General features: G+C 42.9%; 1 protein-coding gene across 1 annotated transcript in view; it reads right to left on the reverse strand.

The window, feature by feature from the left end:
• GPD2 (glycerol-3-phosphate dehydrogenase 2) overlaps positions 1–27,133 on the reverse strand; it is a 1,016,859-nt gene that overhangs the window by 161,297 nt on the left and 828,429 nt on the right. Inside the window, exon 10 of the mRNA XM_069225155.1 lies at positions 7,305–7,439. Within this exon, the coding sequence (XP_069081256.1) occupies positions 7,305–7,439 (135 nt within the window). The remainder of the gene's footprint in view (positions 1–7,304; positions 7,440–27,133) is intronic.

Raw genomic sequence — 27,133 nt, forward strand, 5'->3', positions numbered from 1 at the left:
CGGAGTATAGTGTAATAAGGTTTGAGACTGTGTCTAGAAAAGCATCTGGGAATGTGGAGTTGTTAGGTGGAGGTCTGTAAAGGAGGAGAAAGTTACAGGAGGAAGTTGGAGTAGGGTGGCATCTGGTAAGGAGGGCTTCACAACCTTGTATGGAGATGTTGTCTGTTTTACTGAGGTTCAATGCCTGTTTGAATATAATAGCTAGTCCACCTCCTCTCTTGCCTATACGGTTTTGTGTGATGGTTTGATAGCCTGGAGGAACGGCTTCGTGCAACACTGGGGCCATGTCATCTCCCAACCAGGATTCAGTTATGAATAGTAAGTCAGGTTGTGTGTCTGTGAGCAGGTTGTAGATGTGGCGCTTGTTTTTTGAGAGTGATCGAGCATTTATGAGCTGGCAGTTTAGAAAAGGTGTGTTAGTGGTAGTGTTGTTTTGTTTAGGAGAAGGGTAAGTAGTATAATGTGAGCTTGAAGCAGGAGTGTTGCTAGTTGTGATAACTGTTTGAGGCTCACAACTGTCTTGCTTTTCAATATAGTGTTCCTCTTCCAGCAGGTTAAGGAGGCATTTTGTTGGGTCTGTGTGTGTGGGTGGTAGACTTGGTGGCTGAGAGAGCCATGAGGAGTGTACTGTTTTTTGTAGGGTAGTTTTATTATGTAATAGACAAGGGGATGCGAGGTTGCTATGAGTGGCATGTTTTTTATTTTGTTTGCGTTTGTTTAGTGTGGATGGAGTATGGGTTAGGGGTGGTGCAGGATCATGTGGATCATGATGTAAGGCTCTAAATTGTGCAATGGAGGAGAGGCGAGTGAATGAAAGTTGCTGGGTTGGGGTGCTTGTGGTAGGTGTTTGTGAAGAGTGAGAAAGTAGGGGTGGAGATAGGATGGAATTTGTATTCTTTGTGTAGTCCTGAGGGTGGGAGTGGGTATGACGATAAGTGTAATGTAAGTTTGTGTAGTTGTGTTGGCTGTGTCGTGTGTGGGTGGAGTGTCAATACTGTGTGTATGTTGTGCCATGCATGTATGGCAATGTGTGTTTTCGGCATGTATGTGTTGTGCTGTAGTGGAGTGGCAGTGGCTAACAGTGTGTATGTGGTGTTGAGTGAAGGGGGACACATACAAGTAAGGTACAGTGTGTGTGGGAGACACACATACAAGTAAGGTACAGTGTGTGTGTGTATGTGTGTGTGTGTGTGTGAGAGAGAGAGAGAGAGAGAGAGAGACTTGCCTCTATTTCACAGCCATTGTTCGATGTCCATTGGATCCTGCGATGTTCCCCCTCCGTCAGAAATTTACCGCCAGTACACCGCCTGTGGAACTGTATGATCTAAATATGGTCAGCAGGAACCCAGAAGCATGATGGCTAGGAAGAGTACACAGTTGGCGGCTCAACTGCAAAACCTCTAAGTAAGGCAGGAGGACCACCATCTGCTGCTCGGAATACTCAGGCCCACCACCACAGCTGACTGAAGGTAATACCGTCAAAATCTAAATCCGGCCCTACATTTTCACGACTTTGATCAGTTCATAATTTATTTTAGGGTTTAGACACCACATTCACGTCCCTGTTGGAAGATCAAGCACCGCAGCAGGTACAGACTGAGTCTTAGGAAATTCCTGGCATGGATATCAATTAATACATAGATAAGAGATGTCGATGGCTGACGTAATTGATGGCTGGAGGCTTTCAGTATAAATTGCGTTTACATTAGGCACTGTCAAGGCTGAGTAGAACAGATCTAAAGCTATATTTTAGGTCTGGCATGGGCGAGGCCTTTTGTTTTGAACAAATACAAACCAAGTCACCTATGGGTCACTTCCCTTAAGCCACTGGTTACTTTTGGGCCAGCCTTTCAACCAGTGATTTTAGACAATGACATTAACAACTTGGAACATCACAGCGGAGTATTTCTCCCTAAAATCATGCTTTTGGCTATTAGGTGCTATTTTCTGTCTTCTACCGAGAGTTTTCCTTTTACCTCTTTCCTTTTACGTCATTACATTTTTCAAGAGCAGTAGCAGCTGGCACAAACTATTTAGTAACAAAGAACTATTTTGAAAATAAGTCTTACCGAACTGAAAGCAGCACATTCTGAATGATGCAATTATTGAAATTTGATCTAAATGTGTATATAAATGTAGAGATAGGTGTTGTTTTTCAACAAAATAATGTGTGGGCAAAATAACAGTAAATAAAACAAGCATTTTCAATGCAACGGGTCTCGCATTTGTTTGAGTAAGAGCTATTAGCGTTGTAAAGCAAAAAATAAAACGCAGCGCGATCACGCTATGTAAAATGCAGCACGATCGCGCTGCGTGGAAAATAAACAGATAAAGTAGTCCGGACTCCAGGCTGAAAACTTCGAGCCTCGTATGTTTTTGGTACTTTACCGGTGCTGTGTAGGTGGGCTAAACACCGGAAAAGGCATGACGTATGCATGCCTTTCACAAATGAAAGCACGCGGATTTTAAAAGGCAAGCCCACAAACCAATTTAAGTGACTGACGTGGCATGGGCATGGTTTGAAGCCCAAAGAGAGATTACAGAATGGACGGAGCACTTTGTGCTCGCCCATAAAATAGGGTTGCTTAGACATCAAAACTGATAAACAGAGAGAAAATATGACTCTTAAATTGTTGACAGCATACACAGTTCACACACTACAAGAAACACTAAAGAGTTATGCAAACCTAATCCAAAGTATACAAATATGTGCAAGCAATATTTCAAACAAAGTAAATCCAATTAAGAAAAAAAGAGAGCGCTATAAAGATAAACCGAGTCAATCTGAATAGAAATATAAAAGAAGTCTTCAAACTAGATCGAACATTATGATACCCTTTAATAAAAACAACACAGGAAACAAAAGCAAGAGATCAAAAGAGCTATTTGGACAGGAGCAGCAGCAGCCACAAACTTTTAAAATATCTCTTAAGATACATTGGATGCGCACACCAAGGCAACCCAACAAAACTGCCATAAGCCCATAATCAAATTGGTCCCATCACCAACCCTCCGAGCAACTACACAAAATTGGGTCACTTAAAACTTGGCTCCTCTGAACTGCAGTCAGCGAACCTGCCGGGTGATGATAAACTAGCAACTGCAAAACTAATCTTTAGTCCAACAAATACATCACATGGTCAGAATGGAATCTTGAACAGGGGCAACATTATCCAGCTTAAGCAACATGTTCCGACTCTGGCTAATCTCCAATCAAATGTCATCCTGAGTGTCAAATGCCGTCTTACGTTGTGTCTTGTTTTGTGCCACATTAAAGTTATCAAAAAAGCACTATGACACGGCCAGCGCTGGCACCGCGTCATAGCGCTTTTTATTTTCGGGTGAAAGAGCAGGACGGGCAAGCATGGATGGATGGGGGAGAGGGCTGGTATAAGTAAGCAAGAACAGAAGGGTGGGGACAAAGGGGACAGCTACCTGGAGAAGTGGTGGAAGGGGAAAGCAGCAAAATGGGTAAAAAAAAAAATAGCACTTCAATCAAGGCATGATCAGCGAATGGACACCAATTAAATGTGATCAATCTGTGCTTGGTCCCTCCGCCGGAGAAAAGGAACGGAAGTGACGCATGGCCTTTGCTGGCTATTCAGTATGCAGCAAAGCAGAGTGACAGACTCTTAACAAATGGTAAGCAGTGGGCAGATTACAAGCCCTATAATTGTATAAAATAGAGTCTCGCTAGGGAGAGCGCATATTCATGCGCTGTCACAGGCTCGACCCTAAAAATACAAAACACGTGATTTTATTGAAAAAAATACATGGCAAGTATTATAGCAATTATACTGTTATCCAGATGATACTTCAGTAAGCGTTTCTCTACTACGTAACTTGGTTTGCTTATTTGTCAATGATTATTAACTTTTTCAGGTACTCTTTGGATATTCAAAAGGATGGCCTTTGGTCACTATATTTTTATGTAACTTTTTTTAGTTTTGTGTCGTACGAACTAGGCCCAAGAGCACTGGGGAGCTTTACATGAGCACCAGTTACATTAAGTAATGCCAGATTCATTTGTGTTAGGCACAAGGCGATTAAGTGATTTGCACAAAATCAGCGGATGTTAAGCGGACGCCAGGACTCGAACCTAGTTCGCGAGTTCCAAGGTCAGCAGCTCTGGCCATAAAAACACATCATTACGCCAAGGGACCTTTGTCGACGTACAAGCATAGCACTAGCAATACTGAGTGGGCAATGCTAGATCTTTGCGAAACCAGCTTTAAAATGTTGCCATTTGGTAAGAGCTGCATCAGCTGCTATTCTTTTACAAAGATATTTTAGTACTTTGAGAAGCAAAATGTTGCTCTTTTGTTTTGTTTTAGTAGGGTATTGTGCTTATTCTGGATAGTTTTTAGTAGGGCCTGGGCTTTGTTTCAGAAACGGTACTTTTTAAAGATTCTTGTGGAAGTACATAGGCTGTTTCCGCTTTAAACCATGCATGGTTGCAATTTCCTATTTCAGACTTCTTTCAGCACAGAATAGGCTTGTTTATTTTTTTTATGTTCAGGCAGACACTGGGCTCCTTTTTTGTTTGCACTTGTATGTGATCCCACAGTCATGTAGACTTTGCACCAACAGTGGTTATACACCCAAATGTGATTTTACGCTCGCATGGTTTTTTTGCCATTGAATTCTACTGCTGAGGTTGCACAAAGAGTGAATTTGCACCTAAATCGGTGCTGCTAAATTGGACACATAACCCTGCTGATGATGTAGCACGGGTGATTTTGCAAACAAAACATGCTCCAAACTAAATATCTTGTCACAATAATGCACACTTTTTACACCCAATCTGTATTGAGCGACTGTGCAACTTAGTGTGACAGAATACTCCCATTGACTTTGCACCAAGGGTGATTTTGCACGTAGATGTGTTTCTGCACCTAAATATGATTTTTTTATCTCCTAAATGTTTTTTTTAGACTAAAAGTGCATCAACACTCCTGCATCAAGGGTGGTTGTGTGTCCAATTGCGATTTTGCACCCAATTGTGATGTGTGCTTCTAAAAGTGTTTTCACCGTCCTGTTGCAACAAGGGTGATTTGGCGTCTAAACCTGATTTTGCAACTAAGTGTGACTTGCGCTCTTAACTCTGTATGCACACATTCTTGATGTTGCATCAATGGTGATTTTTAATATACAGATGGAATTAGGATTTTGCACCTTTTCGTGATTTTTGTTCCTCTAAGTTATCGCCTTGTGCTGCTATTGACCTAGGGTGACTTTGCACCTTGATGAGAAGTCAATCACATGTAAGGTCATGGGGATGCGCACCTTTAACAACTAGTGTGGTATCTTACTGCTTTCTGTCCTTAATGAGTGATACCATACGGTGTATATATTTTGGATACCTCCTAATAACTGCTCTACAAGATCATTCTTTTTATTGCAGAAGCTTTCTGTGCAGATGTATTTTGTTTCATCAAGTTTGTACTGCTGATGCCATGCAGCACTGCCATTGAAAACATGGACAACAGGAAAGGCAGAGGACTGACACAGGAGGCAGAGAGAGAGGCTGCACAGAGAGATGGCGCAAAGTGCATGTGCATTTGCATATGCACACCAAAGTGTGCATATGTACAAATTCTGTAGCCTTAAGGTTCTGCTTTGGGGGCTGAGAGGACAAGGTTTGAAGCACAAAGTCATGGAAAAAGTACTGACAAGCGTGCCAGTGGCATCTGGAGTATAAAACGAATAGTAGTATGGCAAATTAATACATGAGGCTAGTTTATCGACAGTGCCCATGAAAAATAAATGACAAGGAGGAAACAGCTTTATCAAACTAAATTTTAGGCTGAAATCAATTGATCAAGACCAGTGTCTCTTGAGAGTAAAGTAAAATAAAGGAGTGCATTTAAAAGTAATTTGAGTTCAGTTCATCAATAACTATGGTTCAAAGTTCTATTATTTAAAGGTCCAGACTGGGCCGAGGTAATTTTTGGTATAGTAAGTGAGGACCATATAGCCTCCCACATTTTTAACATATAGCTTCCTACATTTTCTCACACAGAAAGAGAGTAGGATAAGCTGCGAGTTGGATTCTTCCAAACTATTTTGAGGTCCAAGGTTAATTTTTGACGAGTCAGGGGTTAGTTTCTTGTAGGGTTTAGCAGTAGAGTGTCACCCCTGTAATAACTTCTTGGTTCTAACAGGGAGGTCTGGACCATTGAAGGATCCACATTTATTTAGAAAGGATCATTTTTATGTTAAGGCAGACACAAAAATTCATGTAGCTTAGAAGATGATAGAATTACAGTACAGAGAGAAGATCTTTGATCAGTTTGATCCTTTCTGCAGCTTAATCTTCCCCAGTATAGAGTTTTCACATCTATTTTTAGTTGCTGGTTATGCAGTAATGATATATTTTAGGACCTACCTTTGTGAAAAAGGCACCACAACAAAAGCTGACTTTTCTGGTTATAGGATATGAGGGTCTCTGTTCGATATTACCCTCCAGTTTGAAGCCCATATGAATGTGTGTTGTTCTCGAAATGCAGCACTCTGTGACCAACCTTTTTGGTCTTGGTTTTGACAGCACAGCTATCAAGCAGTCATAGCGCAAACACAGAGAGGGCTATGGGTGCACCCCTTTCAACCGTAGGCTTTAACCGACCACCTTCTTTCAACCATTGGCTTTTATTGACAACCCTCTCTCAGCTATTGGCTTTACACTTGTCAATCAAGTCTTGGCTCTGCCCAGTAACTACTTATCTTTGAGCTAATGTTATTGGCTGTTTGAATGTATCTTTCCACATCCACCTGAAGGCTTGCATTCATCCGCAAGAAAGGCTACTTTACAACTTAGGCCACGGTGTCAGATTCTGCTGTCGCACTCTGATGGGTCTCACTTTAATGTGCTGATGATGCAAGCATTAGCATATCAAAGCCAGACCAACTGGCTTTGCCAAAGCTCGTTTGCATTATGTTTCTAAGGCCCAGCTAATGCGAAGTCTAGCTAATGAGATACTGGGCAATGGCATCTGCAGTCTGTGTAAGAACCTTAGGACTCTGAACTCCTTTCCCAAACGGTTTCTGTGGTGAGGGGGGGCGGATTTTAACTTCAACATATGTGACTTCATAAAGGTAATTTACGCTTACGCAAAATGAATTGCGAACTTTTGTGTGTATTCACCATGCACCTGAAAATGCATGTGAAGCCTGCCAAGCCTGTGCCAGGAGCAATTGTGTGTATTCACCATGCACCTGAAAATGCATGCGAAGCCTGCCAAGCGTGTGCCAGAAGCACACACAACTAATGAGTCTAAGAGTTACCGCAAGTAGATCTTTAGTACCTGCTATCGTCACGAAGCCACTTTCACTGACATCAACCACGTGATTTCGGGAGATTGACTGTGTGTCTTTAGAGTTAGGATCTGTCACCAGAGGCCGGATGCCACTCCAAGCTGCCAGCACATCACCTCTCCTCACTGTGAAAAGAGAAAGAGAAAAGCAAATGGTAAGGGTTATACAGCTGGGGTTGGTAGTTTACTCACGCTGTCCCACCACTACTCAAACAGACAGAACTCTGATTACGTCTTTGGTCATGCGAATATATCCAAATCTTTTATTTTCCTTTTTCTTTGAATCCTAATACTGATAAGAAACAGTTTTACTAAAAAAAAAAAAAGAGAAGCTCGTCGACGCTTTTAACACGTCTCTCACAGAAAGCCACCGAGAAGGTAGAATTGCAATGCAACACGAGACCTATAGAGGGAGTCCAAGAGAAATGAACACACCACACAGAGGGAAAACGCAAAATAGTTTCTTTAAAATGGTTATCATAAATAAAAATAAGATCGCATTCTTTTTAACATCTTCCGATCATAGTTAATCCAGTAAGAACCCAGAAGAAAGGTTAAATGCAAACTTTGTATAGCTTACAAAACCTGTAAGTGCACATTGCCGATCTGGAAACAATGTAAATTTATCTTACCATCAAAGTCTTTCAACAGGATCCACATTATACTCGTGTTGTCAAGTTCCAATTTTAAAAGGTGGGCATGGCTGAGCAAGAGGCGTGGACAGAGTCGTTGAGAATTTGCTCCCACGAGCAGTGGTGTTGGAACAATTTTCAGAGTGGGGTGCTGTCATCAGTTTTACATCACAGAAGTCAGGGATTGTAAAAAAAATCCAAGCCTCACAGAAAGAACAACTGTAGCAAAGACATTCATCAGGAGAGTGGTAAGGGTGTAGTATGAATCTGGTGGTGCATTTTAAAGCACATGGTCGCTAAAGCACGGTGTGCTAGCGCACTGTCATTTACAGGTAGCACATATTGAAATGGACACTAAATTTACAGGCAAACGGCTTTACTGCTAAAACTGTACAGCTCACAAACGGGTTTCAGTGAATATTTCATTTGCACTCAAAGTGTATTGATTTGTTTTGATCTTATTAAAATGCTTGATTCCATCACACATCAGAATTACAAAAAAACTGTCGCATCACTTGTGGTTTTCTAACTACTGATATTTTCTGAAATATCTGTACATTTCATTTACATGTATTTAAATGTTGTGTGTGTTAGAAAAGAAAAATACAACCCACAGTCTTTACTTCAAACACCAACATTTCTCAGCAAGATTGCACACAGTTCACTTATACAAAATCCTCTTACTTTACATTCACAGAAAGAAAACTAAATATTAACCTCCCTTTTAAAATAAGCAATTTGCCAGAAGACACAGCCTGACGTTTGACCTGTCTTTTAACTCATTGCAAATGTGACAAGACAAACATAACATTTAAAGGCATCTTTGTTGTTCATTCACCTTCTTTACTTCAGCATGAATATTTTGGGTGTGAAGCAACCCTACATACTTACTTCCAAAGCATCAGCCACAAGCCAGAATATAGTCAGACACATCCTGCTGCCTCTGCAATGTCCACTTGCTGCACTATGGGTCAGTAGGACCTGAAGGAGAGGGTGCTGGACTGATGTAACGGTGAGGTGGCACAAAGACTCGAGTCACTGCAGAAGGAGGCAGACAGCTTACTACCTGACCCTCATTAATATTAATTGGACAGTCATGCTTAGTTGAGAAAGGAAGGATCTGATTGATGCTGGACTGCCCTAGGAGAGACACTGAGATGGTGACCATATCTGGTGGAGGCTTAAACGGCCTAATGGAGGCAGGTGGTGGTGCACAATCAGGTACTTGAAGGGATGATCGATTGGAGACCTCGAAGCTGCTACCAGAGGTGGAGGCGCTGACATGAGGAGAATAGCAGAGCAGGTGGAATTCACCTCCTTCCTTTTGAAAGACTGTGTCTTCTTCCCTGGATTGCTTAGCTGAAGTAATGGATGGTTGGAAACCCAGTACATTGCTGTTGCACTATTGTATCAGTAACAAGACATCTGTAAGGAAGCCCAAATACAGGGTCTGGCAAGGGGTGAGCCGAGGTCAGCATTTGATCACTCATATTTTCTATTCCAGGACCTAAGGGCAATATTATTGACCACAAAAATGCAAAGAAGCAGTGCATCTGGACAGAGTGGAAAAGACTGATGGCAGTTTGTGTGTGGGGTGCACATTTTAAGCATCACACATAGAATAAAAAGCCATGGAAAGGGTGTCATTCAGTCACACTTCCAAACTGGAGGTAGGATGGGCGCTAACACCCATGTAAGGTTGGGTGCTTCCTGGGGCACTGAATATTGGCCATCATGGTTGGAAGACTCCGTTCTTGGGACTCATGGGGCAGATTTGGGCTACTAGTTCTCAATTGTGGTGGTTGAGGTGGTTTGCCACCGGCGTCCCAGGGTCTATCCTACGATGGTTCTGAAACTAGGACCAGTACAATCATTTGTGCACTTGACTCTCAAGGTAGCAGGGCGAGCAGACACAGGCTTCTCAACGAGGTAGTGTGGAATACCCACGTTCAGCACTTAAACAGATACAATAACTTCAGTTTCCAGTCCAGTGCTCAACTTTTAAGGAAAAGACAATACTTTTAATCACACAATAAAAAACATTCCAAAATTTAATTGGTTATTAAAGATAGTGTCTCCTGGCGGAATATTCCTTTGTGGCCCTATACCTATGATTTTACAGTAGGTGGAAGTAGGGACGTGGGGGTGCTGCATAACCCTCAAAATAACCATGCTGGAGTTCCTAAAGTAAATGAGCAATTAAGATGACTTTGAAATGTGTTTATATCCTGTCACACTTGCTGTGCCTTCAAGGCAGAGGTCAAATGTCAGGCTACGTTTTATGACAGATTGTTACTTATTCTTTTAACATAAAAGCTGGTGTTTTCTTTCTGTGACTACAAAGTTAGAGAATTTTGTACGATGAACTACAAGTCTTTATGGTGTAAAAAGAAAGGCTGCATGATGACATTTTTTTTAACACGCAATAATATTTAAATACCTATTCATGAACTGTACAAATATTTTTAAATATATCAGGCGCTAGGAAAGCACACATGAAGCACTTATTTGTGCAAGTCTGAAGTGTAATGGAAACAAAGATGTTAATAGGATCAAAAGAAAATTAATACACTTTACTTGGTGATGCACAAATGGCACATATTCATTGCACATGATTTCCATCCATTATCATTTTGTGTTTAATAGTAAAACTGTATGTCTTTGCAATGGAGAATGTGCTGTCTGTCAAGTACAGTGGACTACCACACTATGGTTTAGTAATATATGGTGTATTCCACAATGCACCACCAGTTACATACACACCCTTACCACTCCCTCACTGAAGGGGTGTGGTTTATTTGCAACACTTGTTTCTTTGTGTGAAACTTGGATTTTTTTTTACATTCAATGAGTTCAATCATGTGACACTGATGACAGCATTCCCGCTCTAAAAATTGTTCCAGCACCACTACATTATTACCTTTTTACTAGACACTCCTGGGTGGCCCTTTGTGGTTGCTTCCCCCTTGTGTAACACACAAAAAGTGATGCATGGAATGCTTGCATTAATAACAGCCACTGGTAATTGCTTGTGGCTTGATCCCTTGCCATCTCAGAGTTGACCCAGCTATATGCAAATCAGTCTTGACACTGCTATAATGGGAAAAGTCTATCCCAAACTGCCAAGCCAGGTCCTCCCTGAACAAAAACACAAGCAACCCAGGACCTGTTTTGTCCTTGATATGGGGTCATCAACCAGGTATAGCTTAGTTCTAGTGACACAGTGTACACGGTCCAAATCTGGGTATAACCATCCCATTTAGGGCAACATACTAAAGTGAACAAAAAGTGAGGTGACATGGTGGGCAAAACAAGAGATTGCTAGTGACAGAGATTCATTCGAACATTCCATCAAACACCTTGTTGTTGTTGCAGTTGATGCCCTAAGTGCGACAGGTATACCCAAAAGTGGGTCTTGTGCGCAGTGTGCTAATGGAATCAAGCAAAAACCCGACTGATGAGCCCTTATCAGCGCAAAATTGGCCCTAGGTTGCTTGCATTCCGGTTCAGGAAGGACCTGGATTGGCAGTTCAGGCTGGATTGTTTCCACTGGAGCTTGGCCAAGAATAATTTGCATATGGCCATGTCCAAACTGAGGTGGCATGGTGGGTGACAAAAGATGGATTGGGATGCAGTTAGAGTGATTGCCAGTGGCTGAGATTAAAATTCAAACATGGCATCAATCACCTTGTTGTTGTAGTAGCAGTTGACGTCCTAAGTGCAATAGCTATGACCAGATACAACTGCCTGATGAGCCCTTATCAGGGTGAAGCCGGTATTTGGTTGCTTGTATTTTGGTTCAGTGAGGACCTGGCTTGGCAGTTCGGGCGTAACTGTTCCCACTGGAGCACGGTTGAAAAATGATTTGCATTTGGCTGGTTCCAAAATTAAAGGTGGCATGGTGGGTGAAACACAATGAAATGGGATTCTGCCCTAAGCGATTGCTAGTGGCCGAGATTAATTCAAGCATTCTATCCATCACCTTGTTGTTGCAGTAGTCCCTCTTCTTAAAATAAGGTACTTCATGAATCAAGCTCAGGTGTAGAGTTTACGCTTCCCACAGCCGAATGTGTAAACAGTTCAAACTAGCTTTTGAAACTTACCCCTTTGTGGTATATTGCTATGTAATGGTGTGTTCCATGATCCTCTAGAGCAGCCCTGGTGGTCCAGTCGCAGGTCTAATGCAGGGGCCACAGCGCGCGAGAAACTCTCAAGAGAACTGAGTGAGCAACGCACAGGCTGAGTTAGTCTACATAGCCGCCTGGCAGTCCTGCAATGCCTCAGCTCGGCCACAGTTGCTGACATGGCTGCAGCAGTCTCCTTGGTTCAAGATTACTCAGACGATACCCAGTTGATTATTTCAGTGGATCAAACTTTACCCACATCATTTTCGCTTGGTCACAATTCTTTAAATTTAATGGATAAGAACCAGATTCTTTTGAATTCCACAGACGGTCCCTCTTGTTCGCTTCCAGCACATTTTTGATCAGTGTCTTGTGATCCTCCTCCTACACCTACAACTTCCATGAGAAATCACAGGTTCCGTTTTGATGAGGAACTCACTCTCTCTAGTCAGGTCATAAACCTTTCTTCAACATGTTTTCCTTGCTGAAGATATTATGAAACATGCTTCCTTTTCTTACCAGTCACACTTACTCCTTTAGTGGTACAGCCTTCGATCCTGAGCAGGCTGGAGTATAGAAACACTTTATTTTTGAGTGCCCCAGACTACCTACTTAAACGCCTATAGCACAGCAAGACTGCCACTGCTAGACTTGCTGTGTATTTTCCACATTACTTCTCAGCTTTAGAGGCTTTGAATTTAATACACTGCTACCAGTGCCTGCAGGAATTCTGTTTATATCTCTTTGCATTGTTCAACAGAAGTTCCATCAATACCGCCCTAGGCGGCTATTGCAAAAGACTGGTGTCAACTTACTCACCTTACCCAAGTTCAAGAGAGCACATGATGACGGTAGAGCCATCTCAGTTCAAGCTGCTTACCTCTAGAATAACTTTCCTCTTCCTCTCCACTCTATTAGAAAGTCCTTCAAAATTTGTCGTTAGCCCCATTAAAATGTCTTTGGTGCCTTAGGGTTATTTCACTATCCATATATGTTATTAGCACCAGAACACTTTCTTGACGGTTTTATTAGCACTCACCTAGTCTCTAAATAAACAGAAAAAATATATATATATCATGCTCTGGCACCACCTCGGTCAATGGATTCTAGTTCCAATCAGTGAAACTATGATCAGAGAAGTTGAAGACCCCCCCTACCAAGTCAAAAACAGATGCAGCCCTCAATCGGGCTAAAAATAGATGCAGCCCCAATTGTTCCTGTAATGCTCATGACAGATGCAGTCCCTTACCAAGATAAAGGTACAGCAGCTTGCTGTGGTTCCCATTAGGAACCAGGGGTGAAAGACCAGGAAGGCCCTCTGTCACATGGGCACTCCTAGCTTGCTATTTGCAATGAACTCTCTGGCTGTGAATACCTGGCGGCGCAGACTGAGAGTGCTGTGTGACTGATGCCCCCTATCTGCGCGTTTCAATCCCCCCCCCGAATAATGCGAGGTACCTTGCTGTGTGATAGCCCTGCGCGATGTGGCTGTGTCCTCCACCTGCCTGTTTTTAGAGGTTTTTGTAATCGGTATCCTTTTGCAGTTCTTCCTGCTTGACGTTGTTAGATTAATACCATTGGGGGTCTCTGCCCTTTCCCTGCTACAGGGTGGTGGACTGTTGCACTCCTCCGATACGGAGGGCTTTTTTTCTTTGTTTTCCTTTTTCCTGGAACGGATCCCTGGATATCAGTATACAGTGAGAGAAATCGGCAGAGTTACGCCTGCGATATGGGATACCACAGTAGTTATATGATGTGTAATGACTTTCACATATCCTTATCCTCCTGTCGAGAGATCTGCTGAATTAATGTTTGTTTCTTTGGTTTGTGCTTAACTGAATAAAACAATAAAAAAAAAAAAAAACTCTCTGGCTGTCCCTCCATCAGCAGGAACAAGCGTTGCCCCCTTTTGTCCTGGACAGTCTCTCCTGGAGGACCAGAAAATGTTTTCCCTTTCTCAGCAGGCAAGCTTCTAGGTGCTTCAGGCAGATTCACAGCTCCACCAGCAGAAAGTGGCACCTTCACACGATTTTCCTGACTTCTAGGAGATTTGCTGCAGTCAGCCATTTACAAACCCCTTGCTGTATAGCAGTCCTTTGATTACTCCTCAGAGCACTCCCTTCACTGGTCATAAAGCACTTGAAACTGGAACAAAGAGGGGAGGTTTAGGACCTACTTTTATACAAATCTTCTAGACAATAGATGTTGATTCACTGTCTCAAATTGTAGAACCTTTTTGCAGAGGTTCTTCTTTCAAGTGCATTCTTCAGGCTGCTCTCCAGACACATTCTTTGTGTAGAGAGAAGCTTCTCACAGCAGGTACCATTGGCACTGTCTCTAACATGGAGCAACCACCACACAGGCACAATCAGGTATTTTCTACCTGTCACAAAATGTCAGTGCTCAGGAAGACTAATCAGCTATTCCACTACTACACAAGGCCTCATGGAATTTCTAAAGGTAGCCCTGTCTTCATCCTCCTCACATGTCTGGATCTCCTCCCTCCAGCCACAGGAATTCAGACTACCTATTTCAACAATCTGGAAGAACACTAGTCATCCTCCATCTTGTGCTAGCCAGGTCAAGGGCATCCAAAATGGATCCAGCTGACACATTACTCAGGACCACTTCCACAAACAGTCTATCACTACATATGTACTAGCACTACAAATGTATACTCACTTCACATACATTTGGAAAGACAGTGCAAGGTTCTGGGTACGCTTAAAAGCAGAACTTTACACAAGGGGGGGCAGTAAAAGCCTTCCCAACACAGACAAAAAGATCTGGTCACTCTATTAATTGTGCTAATACATGTTATGTTGCCACTACTGCTTTGGGCTCTTTACCCAGGACAGGAACAGAGGTCTTCTGCTCATGATAAAGGTGTGCTTGTGGCACACTACAAGGTTGTAGGGTGGGTGCAGGACCGCATTTAAACAGGGACAGGCCTAAATCTCTGGGCATACACACAGATTAGTGTGACACTAGGGCCAAAATCAAAGTCAAGATCCCAGATATACATGCACTCAGGGCAGAGACACATCCTCATATATGATGCAGGGAACATTCCCATCCCAACAAAGACCAACCCTAAAGTATCAGAGAACTCAACTGCAGACACAAGTAAACAAGAGTGTGCAGAGAGAGACCATGGTCTACAGCTCCCAGGACATGCAATCAGTAAAGACCACAGTATGAACAGACAAACTAGACACTAAGTTGTCACCCATAGGCAAAACAAGGAAGGTTTTAAAGCACATAACTGATACAGTGTCCCTAGACCTGGACTTGTTGATGGCAGCTGAGACTAAATTGTACAAAAGGGTCACAGAGTCTGCGTCAACATTGGTCTCTGTTTGCCCAACAATGATAGAGCTACAAGAGCAAGTTACTGCCTTTCAGCACTAAAACTGCTTTCTCGCTTACAGGGCTGATAACTTCAAGGTGAGATTCCCAGAGGAGCAACATAAAAAGTATCAGGCTGCCTGACTGAATGTAGATGCCAGGTATGCAATTTTATCTGAAAGAGTGTTTGCTAAGCCATGAGTCACCCAAGGGTCTGTCCACGTTCTTCATAATGGAACAAGTGCACTAGTGCCAGCTCCTCCTTTGAAGTCAGAGACCTTCCTAGACTGATGAAACCCAGCATGACATATTACAGGGACTGAGACAATCTACTTCAGGTGGTGAGGCGGCATGGCTCCTACATAGTGAAGGACAGTAGAGTGCTACGATTTGCGGACTTTCTTGCCACTGTCTAGAAGCAAAGAAACAGTTTCCTGGAGGTTAAACAAACTCAAGGGGAACTTGGGCTTAAATATATCATATTTTTCCCAGCAAAAATGAGAATAGATAGGGAAGACTCACGTCCTTGAAGATCTCACAGTCACAAGAAAAAAGGGCAGAGGATTGGGCGGGGACAAGCAAAATGTAACCTGATGCATACCCCGAATGACATGGAAGAGAAAGCAAAGAAAGACCGCGGAATAGAATAGGCGCTGTGCCGCTTAGTACAAGAGAGGCCAAGGATGGAACTTACACATTGGAGAAAATTTTGCTGCAGATCCACAACTGACATATCTGACTCTGCAGCATCCTTCGACAAATCCAGTTGACTGGAGCTATCAACGATGACATCTGATCACATACTAAGAGTAACATTAAGGATTGGGATGCTTTATAGTGCTGTGTTTGTGTTATATTCGGCCCTCTGTGATGGACGGTGGGAACTGCCCTGAGCCCCCTTGATTCACGTTATATGTTACATTGTACTAATAGATGACAAATTTGGTCCCATTATCAGACTGCACATATGGCAACATGAAGCGCAGGATGGCTCCAGGGATGGAATAGCCAAGTGGGCTGCAATAGGACAGACTACATGTGTTTAAGTAACACCTCTCATGCGTCCAAGGCCGTAAAAGTGCAGGGGTGGTGATTTCTTGACACTGAAAAATCTTCAGTTCTGGATGTCGGTAGTTTAGAGTCACAACCTGGAGGAAGTCTATAATTTTTTTAGATGTTTGTCACTAAAAATTAAATAATGAAGACATGTTAGCAGAAACTTATGAACTATAAGTATCAGACCAGGCATCGCACATAGCTAGCAGGTGAAATAGTACAAATAAGGGGTCAACCTTTGATGCTGAACTGAGGTCACTCTAACCCATTTCTATGATTAATTTACATATATGGTTCAAAGTTATAAAACACTGTTGTGGCGCGTCAGTGAGTTCAGCAAGAAGAGAAAAGGTATTGGGAATAGACATCACTTATATAACGCAAACCCATCTGACTAAACTAGAAGTGTCCAACTTGCACAGAAAATGAAAAAGGCAACTTTTCTACACTACGTATTTGTCTTCTTTAAGAAAAGTAATGACATGTTTGAAACTAGGGTTTGGGCCAGTGGATGCCTTATGTGATACAGGAGGTCTGAAATGATCACCACAGCACATATGTGACAGTGGTCAGACTGATCCATGAGAGGCATCTTGCCCTAATTTGCATATATGAACCTAACACCCCCAAGGTAGATATTATCCAGCATATATTGACTCTGACAATCTGTTTTAGAGGGGTGGGGTTTAATATACCTAGGTGCATGACATTATACTAAATAATCCACACCCTCCACTGTAATACCCAGAGTGCTGTAGCGCCTGTCATATTTGAGCAATGGTTACAGCACTGGAACTTGACATATACGTGGAGGGCTTCCCACCCTGATGTGGGGGAGTTTTCATATTATTAGACACACAAGCACAGAGCAGGCAGGCTATTTGTGCAACACTTTGAACAGTAAAATAGGGAAAACACCACACAAAAAGATACCACACCAGGTTAGAAAAATACAGCTTAATTTAATAAATAAGACAACCCCAAAATCACAAAAATCCATTAAGTGGAACTTGAGTTATGATTCTTTTTAAATAAACTGTAGAAAAGTGGTTAGAAGCAAAATGTGCTAACCCGGGGATATCTGGTGGCGTTAGACTGGGGCAAAGTCAAATGTTCAGGCCGACAACGATGGAGTGCAGGCCAGCTACAGGACTCAGACTTGGTCTGATGATAAGTACCTGGTTTGCGTCACTGTCGAAGATGAGATGCGGGGAGCAGAGGATGTGTTGCTATGTCAGCGATCCAGTTCTTATATCCTTTGGTGCCTCTGAAGTGGGAGAGACTTCAGAGGAGTCTTTGAAGAGTACAGAGGCCCTCCCTTCATGACCTGGCTCCAGACTCATCACAGGGGAGTATGCAACCCTTTGTGTGGGTCAGGACAGGGCCTATTCAGGTTTAAGTGTGAGGCTGTGGCCAGTTCCTCCCTCCTGTCAAGTTCTGATGGCCCATCAGGGACCATCAAGTCACACACAAGCTCCCATTGTATGCATTGTATGTGGCTGTGTAGAGGAAATACACAAAGCCCAGGCACACAGGGCTAAAAGCAGCAGGAAAATGCAAACTTTCTAAAAGTGGCATTTTCAAAATTTTTAACAAATCCAACTTTACCATTAAAGAGGATTTATCATTGCAATTCGATAGATGCTAAACATAGCAGATCTACCTCCTCCCCATCACGTATAACAGCTTATTAAATGTAATGCGGAATCCCTAATGTTGCCGTATGACAGGGGTAGGCCTCACAGTAATGAAAAACAAATTTGTGAGTTCTTCACTGCCAGGACTTGTAAAACTGAAGAGTCATTGTCCTGCTGTTTAATTTCATAGTACCCTGCCATATTATATGTAATAAAAGCGGAGTGTATAACTTTGCAAGGGGTTTTAATTGCGAAGTCGACATGGCAGCGTGACACTGCATTCAGGCTGCAATGGCAGGTCTGGGACATGTTTACAGGGCTACTTGAGTGGGTGGCACAATCAGTGCTGCAGGCCCACTAGTAATGTTTAATTTACAGGTCCTGAGCACATGTAGTGCATTTTACTACAGACTTATAAGTAAATTAAATATGCCAATTAGGTATATACCAAGGAAACCATGTTTTAGGGAGGGAGCACAAGCACTTCAGCACTGGTTCACAGCTGTAATGTGCACAAAGTCCCATGGCCAACAAAAATGAATTCAGCAAAAAGTGGAGGTTACAAGGCAAAACGTTTGGGGTGAACATCCAGAGAGGGCCATTTCCATCAGTGTTGCAGCAGGAACACTTACAGGGGCAATTGTCCTTCACTGAATATTTAACCTGCACTATCTCAGGCCAATGTGCCCTGGTGAGCCATTTGAAGTGGGGTAGACTGATATCTCTAATTTCTACAAGGAGATTACGGGCAACACTGCTAGCAGATGCAGCCTTTCTGGACACTACTAGGAACCAAGGGCCGGATGTATCAAAGGGTTTTACCCATTCTGTGCATGTGAAAATGTGTTCATACAAATGGCCCCATATGCAATATTTTGACACAAATGTGGGTTTTTACATATAACACACTCTTAGAATGCTTTTAAGGTGTACATAAGAGGATATGCATGAATACAGCACACAGAATGTCACCCTAAATAGGGACATTGACAAGCTCAAAGGACAATTCAGAGAACTTACATTTAAAACGGCAGGGGACACTGAGGCTTTGGGAACATTACTTCACACGAGAAACACATCAGGAGAGAGTGGAGCATCTCAGTCTTTTAGACCATGGAGAATACATGGTCAGGCAGCATGATGATGGAGACAAATTGGATCAATTACTGGCCTGTTTGTCAAGAAAGGTGCCATTGTGGAACTTAGGTTTGTGGCGGGTCGGTGTTGAACACGCAGGTGTAAATAAATGGGGATGTTGATGTATTATGAGAAACTGCATGACACACTTCTAGATTACCCTGAAGAGAACATATGAACATAACTGTTCTCTGTCAGAATGAGAAAACTCACCTTGCTTGAGGCCAATGAACTAAATGCCAATTTAACACAAGGAGAGGTTAAACTAGCAATTAAGGGTGTGGTTACTGGCAGGGCACCTAGAAACAATGTGTTTCCCACTGAATTCTAGCCAGGCATTTTCCCCAAGACTGCTCACCATGTACCTGGAAGAACTTAATCGAGGGACTCTTCCCACCTAAACAAAATAAATGCCACACTGAGATCCTCTGGAATGACCCTTTTTGCCTGGTCGCCCCCATTTCTTGCTGACTTTTACTGCTAGTTTTTAGACTCTGCATGCTGTCCAGTGCTGTGGTGTATGTCCTCTGACCACTAAGATATGGAAAAGTTGGCTAATCCCCTATTAGCTTATTTAACTTTTCTATAAGGCCATAGTATAAGCTGTGGGAAATATATCCATGGCTTGAAAAGTTGAATGTCACCCGTGGACTACAGCGCTTATTGCACAATTCACTAGTGTGTCAAAGGAAAACATGGCTTGAGCCCTACCATTGTAGCTTGACTGCTGCAGTGCAATCGGCAAAAATAATCCTTTTTGACAGTTAATAAAAAATCCCCTTTAAATGTTAGATAGGCATTGTAGTGCACAGGGTAGCATGCATGGTATTTAAAAGTGAGACATGTAGAACATTAATGTTACTATGTCTCTACAGTGACAAGACCCTAAAACATATTTTCACGGTGGCAGACCTACCTGGCCTATGAAAAGAACTAAAGCACAGATGTAGGAAACCAAAGTACAGATTTAAATACTAATATTGGTATCTCGTCAATGAGACAAATTAGAAAAAAATATTAACCACTATTTTTAATAGTTATTAAAAATTCAATTCAATGGTGAGCTCAGATTTTTTTATCACTATTAAAAGAGAAGTAACTTTCATAAAGCTACCTTTTACCTGCCTGAACTTTCAGAAGATAATTTGCATAAGCCCCTGCCAGCTTCTAGCTTGTGAAAAAGCTCAGGAATCGGTGTGAAAGAGGTTATGAATGACTCCAAGGAGCAAACAATAGGTTGACCAGAACTCCTCTGAACTCCATAGAATACTCTGAGTTTGGCTTGTGGGCATACTGTTGATACCGCATTTTCAAATCCTGCTTGACAGGTCTATTGAGTCACATGTACAACTTGGGGAACACTTGAAAAGGAGAGAACAAGATACCAAGGCAATTCTCGTGTATCACAAATCTGGTTAACACTGGTGGATTCCCAATAACATTCCCACTCACACCTCTAGCCCTCAAAGTACAGGTTTAGTGTGGCCAAAAACTATCACCATCCGCAAAATGCCCTGGCACATTGCATTTGGGTCTGATTGCAGCAAGGTGCAAAGTGGATAGGGTGATCCCCCGGGAACTTTTCCCCATTGGTTAGTGAGTGCCTAGGAGTCACTTCGCATCCCACTAGCGTGTCTCAAGTATAAATGTGGCACCCCAAAGTGTCATCCTAAGAACACTGCTGGACTTGTGAAAGGATACCTGGTAAACAGAACCTGATACATATGGCATCTGTGACCTGAGAGAAAGACCCGAGGAGACTGTACCTTCTTCCACTTGAAATCAAAAGACAGAAAGATCTCCAAGGGTCATACGTCTGATCCCCTGGGTGGCTCCAAGAAAATAAATGGCTGAAGAGGACATTCCTGTGAAAAATCCCAGCTAACCAGTGGCAACTCAATCTGATCTGGACTGTGCTGTGCTGTTGCCCTCTACCTGACAATCTGAGAGTCTGTAAGTGTTCCCCCAAGAACCAGAGGCATTGGAAGTGTACCCCTGTGCTTGTTTGATAACCATATTAAGTTTGGTAACTTTTTTAAAACATTTGCTCCAGAGATCCAAGGGGACCAAAAACCAAAAGAACCCAAATAGCTGCTCTACAGCATCAAACTGAACTTAAGGGTTTTCCCCCACATACAAAAGAGTTTTCCCCCTGAAAAATAACAAAGTTTATTTTGAAATTGTGACTTAATTATTTTTCGAACTGCCCTATTTCCAGGTGCTACCTACTTGGCATATCAAACTACTGCTACATTGTGGTTGGCCTCAAATCTTGCCTATGTCTTGGTATACTGTATGTCTCAGCAGTTGCGGGGGTCAATCAATGAGCTGAGGAGGTTTGTGGGTGTCAGCAGCTGGATGGTCTTTTCAACGTAAGCTTCACTAGCACCGTACTGCAACAGGTAACGTGGGGGCAAACTTTGCAGAATGTTGGTGTGTAGTTTCAAACAATATAGGCCTGGGATTCCTTATGTCTGTGAAGCCATGATTCAACAGCGGATGCAATTATCACCAGCAGCTCTGTAGCCGCCCCATAATCCAAAGATCACTTATATAACTCTGTACAGAAGGTCTGTCTAAGCTGTGGTTGCCTTTGAAACTTATTGGTTAGATTTTTTTTATTTTTAAGGGTCTCGGGGGTAAACTTGTGATGAGTCGTCTTTTTTTAAATTTTTATTAACAATAAGGGTCATTGTTAGAAATGGGGTCTTTGGTTGGCAGTCAGGTTACCCCCTGTCCAAGCAAGGACCCTCACTCTAGTCAGGGTAAGTCACACACAATCCAAATTATCCTGTGCCCACCCTCTGGTAGCTTGGCACTGAGCAGTCAGGCTTAACTTAGAAGGAAATGTGTAAAGTATTTATTCATACAATAACACAATATAGCACCACAAAAATACACCATACAGTGTTTAGAAAAATATATAATATTTATCTGGATATTTGCAGGTCAAAACGATCAAAGATGTAATAAGAAAATGTAAGGATACCACTGAAAAGTGATATAAAGTGTCTTAAGTCTTTTAAAAGCAAACAAAGTCTCTGGTTCGCGTGAAAAATCTCCGCAAAGGGGCCGCAGAGGAGGAGAAGCGGGGAAACAAAGTGGTGTGTGTCGATTTCTCGGGCCGCACACGGTCGATGCGTCATTTAGTTTCCACGCAGGAACGGCTGGGCGACGATTTCCGGCGCTCGGTCGTGGATCCTCTTAGGGTTGCAGGGTTTTCAGACGCCCCGGGGTCTGTGCGTGGAATCCTGTGCTTGTGACAAGCTCTGCGTCGTTCCGGTGGGCGGTGGGGTGGAAATTTCTCTCGCACGGCAGGCACCGCGTCGATTTCTCTTCTGGAAGTCAGGCTGCGTCGTCCCAGGTTGGCTGTGCGTCGATCTGGTGGGCCGTGCGTCGAAGTTTGAAGTTCCGGTCGCACCGCAGGCGCCACGTCGATCTTTTCCTTTCGAAGTCGAGCGGCGTCGTTCCGGTTTGATGTGCGGTGAATTTGTCACCGTGGGACAGGCTGTGTGTCGTTTTTGGCAAGCTGTGCGTTGAATTTTCGCTGCACAAGGTGTCCAGTTGCAAGAGAGAAATCCTTTTGGTCCTGAGACTTCAGGGAACAGGAGGCAAGCTCTATCCAAGCCCTTTGAGAGCACTTCTTCACCACAGCCAGGGAGCAGCAAGGCAGCAGGGCAACAGCAAGGCAGCAGTCCTTCACAGAAAGCAGTCAGTTGAGTCTTTTGGGCAGCCAGGCAGTTCTTCTTGGCAGGATGCAGGTTCTGGTTACAAGTTTCTTATCCAGGAAGTGTCTGAGGTGGTATGGCAGAGACCCTGATTTTATACCCAAATGTGCCTTTGAAGTGGGGGAGACTTCAAAGAGTGGCTTAGAAGTGCACCAGGTCCCCTTTCAGTTCAATCCTGTCTGCCAGGGTCCCAGTAGGGGATGTGGCAGTCCTTTGTGTGAGAGCAGGCCCGCCACCCTCCCAGGCCAGGAAGACCCATTCAAAATGCAGATGTATGCAAGTGAGGCTGAGTATCCTGTGTTTGGGGTGTGTCTGAGTGAATGCACAAGGAGCTGTCAACTAAACCCAGCCAGACGTGGATTGTAATTCGAAAGATTTAAGTGCAGAGAAATGCTCACTTTCTAAAAGTGGCATGTCTAAAATAGTAATATTGAATCCAACTTCACCAGTCAGCAGGATTTTGTATCACCATTCTGGCCATACTAAATATGACCTTCCTACTCCTTTCAGATCAGCAGCTACCACTCCAACTATGTGTGAGGGCAGCCCCAATGTTAGCCTAAGGGTGGAGCAGGCCTCACAGTAGTGTAAAAACGGATTTAGGAGTTTTACACTACCAGGACATGTAAACTACACAGGTACATGTCCTGCCTTTTACCCACACCGCACACAGCCCTAGAGGTTACCTAGGGCACACCTTAGGGTGACTTTTATGTAGAAAAGGGGGGGTGTTAGGCTTGGGAAGTACTTTTAAATGCCAAGTCGAATTGGCAGTGAAACTGCACACACAGCCCTTGCAGTGGCAGGCCTAAGACAAGGTTAAGGGGCTACTTAAGTGGGTGGCACAATCAGTGCTGCAGGCCCACTAGTAGCATTTAATCTACAAGCCCTGGGCACATATAGTGCCTTCTACTAGAGACATATAAGTAAATTAACTAATCCAATTGGGTATAATTCAAGGTTACCATGTTTAAAGGGAGAGAGCATATGCACTTTAGCACTGCTTAGCAGTGGTAAAGTGCGCAGAGTCTAAAAACCAGCAAAAACAGTGTCTGAAAAGTGGAGGGAGGCAGCCAAAAAGTTAGGGGTGACCACCCTAAGGCTGTCAGGTCTAACAGTCATTTAGGAGCATGTTGACAACTTGCTTTCCTTCCTCAGGGTACTACTTTGTGATGGGCCTCCATGTTATTTTGGAAGTTGTAGTCCTGAGTTGCTGCCACTTAATCAATAGGACTGACACTAAGGTGATGGGTGGAATATTAGAGTCTATTTCAATGGTAGTTGCATGGTGCTAGATTCCTGTCCATCACTTATGTAACTACTGTGTCTCTCCAAACTGGGACAGTCATATGCAGATCAGACTTCTCAGTATTCCAATAGGGACATTCGATTCAAATCGATATTCTTGATCTAGATGGGAGTAAAAGCAACCCGATATTTACTTTGGCCTTGTTGGTCCCAAAAGTAGGGTGCATCTGGAATTCTGTGGCACAGAAAGCATGGACCCCGTGGCCGTACATACTGCTTGCAGTTTGGGTGTCACAGTGAAAAATAAAGGTGAGGGTGGAATGCTTCAAAACATTTAAGCCATTGATAATCGCTCTGAATTACAGGATGTCAGACCTGGTTCAGTAGCCAAAGGGCATAGAGGGGCTACTGGGCCCCACCTGTGGCTGTTGAGGCTTTTTGCCTCTGCTGTAATGGGGTCCATCCTACTATGGCGCTGCAAATTTGGCCAACCAGAATTCAACCCTTGATTCTCAGGGTATCTGAGAGACAGGACGCTCAGCAAGGTAGTGTGTGAAGCAAAAGCTCAGAACTTCACAGCCATACAACAGACACAACTTATCATCCAGCTCAGTGTTTGTCTTTAAACATTTTGTTTTTAATATAATCACACTTTGGAATTACATGCTACACAATACATGCAATTCAGGTTAGTGAATACACGGTTTTAATTATGGTTATGGTTTCTCATGGGTGCTGTAATCCAGAATGTCTAAACACAGAAATACCACAACATAAGACTTCTGTGACAAAACCTCCTATGAACTAATCTCAGAAACTACAAAGATTGAAAATTACCTGAAGAAGAACATGGACAACAAAACATAACCTAATCACTACAGAAAGAGACACTAATATTCATCCATCAATGCATACCATCAATACCCTGGCACAAAATGATTTTCTCCAGACCATAAGGATCATTATCAAATCCAGCACCACCAAGAATCTTTAACAATATAATGCACTCAACCTGGTCGGGTGGGGGCAGGGAGGGTTAGCCAGATACCTCCTCAAATCCCTGGAACTAGGTTCATTCCCAGCTGAGATCAAATCTCTTTTATCAGACCCTCTTCTCAAAAAGAAATACCTCGACCCATCTGACCCAGCAAACTTCTGCCATTATTAAATAGATCATTCTTAGAAAAACATTTTGAGAAGGCAGTGTTTACCCAACTTTGAATCTTTACTGAACATTATAGCTTACTGTCAAACCAACAGTCTGGTTTCAGGCAGAGGCACAGTGTCAGCCATCATATTCACCTGGGGTGATCTAAATCTCAGTGGACAAAAACTGAGTAGCCACCATTTTACTTCTGGATTTCTCAGCTGCATTTGGCGCCTGACCGAACCACACGCTATTGCAAAGATTTCACGATATCAGAATATGTAAAAAAGATTTTAAATTGATTGCTTTGTATCTCAAAAAGACAAAGTGTAGTCTCCCTACCACTGGTCACACAACCTCTTCACACACAACACTGTGGCATTCCTCAGGGGTCCACCATATCAACTCTATTGTTCAATATCTACCTAACCCTTTTAATTAATGTCATTATATTATACAAACTAACCTGCTACAACTATGCAGATGACACCCAAATCATTTAAAAGATTGACAGCCCAGAGGACCCCAAAAATTCACAACTTGTTGACTGCCTTTTGACATAAATACAGATGATAAATACCCATCTGAAGCTCAATACCGCAAAGTCAAAGATTATGACCTGAGGACAATGAAAAAATACTAGCTTATCACCATATGGCCTAAAGAACTTGAAGCCTCTCCAACAACGTTGATCCTATCCTTGATAACACATGCTAACAATATCAAACAATATGCCTTCTACACAATGAAAGCACTAAGTTGCAATCCACCCTCATGCCTGTAATCTCAACGTTTGACTATGCCAACAGCCTATAGCTTGGTGCAGCTACCTTCATTATAGGCAAAACACAACTCATCAAAAGTGCTGCAGCAAGGCTTCTTCGCCTCCTCACCCAAGGGAACGCAAGACTCAAAACCTGCAATCATTCCACTGGCCACCTCTAGCTAGAAGGGAAATGTTCAAGGCACTCCACATTGACCAAGGAAAAGGACTGCTATACCTACAAGTTACAAACAAGCAATAACACCAAACAGAACACTGTGCTCTAGGCTTGTACCACTTATCACACCACCTTGCCATAGGAAATCGTTAGGAAGCTCTGCTTTCTCATTACAAGCTGCCAAGCTCTGGAACTCACTACCAGCCAGCATTACAAACACCCAGGAGCATACACCCTGAACCACCCACATCATGGCAATAGAGGCCAGAAAACAGTTGCACCCTTAAGGGCAACACTCAGCTGACAATCCACGAATTGCAAACAATTCAAACAGCTTTTGACATGCAGGTAAGCTAAATGGTTCGCCATAGCATTATATAGTTATGTACTTCCATACATAACAGTTATGGCGCACAATAATACTAAAACCGTAATACGCAGCAATCAACGACAAATTGCAAATTATGCCTCCCAAATTCACATAGACATATCTGCTAGGAAGGCTGTCCATTGCCGGCACTGTACAGCTAGAAACAGCTATCACCAAATGAACAAATGGAGTGACTGAAGAGATCTGTCACATATTACTGGACAATTTTGAGGACTTTAATATAGTCCTTCATTGAACGTCCCAAATATCTATACATTCTGACGGCTCCTTTACATCTCACAAGGACACTCCGATGTGGAATGATGATAAAAATGCCCATCCCAACAGTTCTCGCGACTTCTCTCTCCCTACAATCATGTCATCTCAGGGCCACAATTATACGCATCACATACTGGACAACCCAGTGCAGTAACCAGCAAAATAGTGTATAT

This window comes from Pleurodeles waltl, chromosome 3_1 (genome assembly GCF_031143425.1).
Source record: "Pleurodeles waltl isolate 20211129_DDA chromosome 3_1, aPleWal1.hap1.20221129, whole genome shotgun sequence".
NCBI lineage: Eukaryota > Metazoa > Chordata > Amphibia > Caudata > Salamandridae > Pleurodeles > Pleurodeles waltl.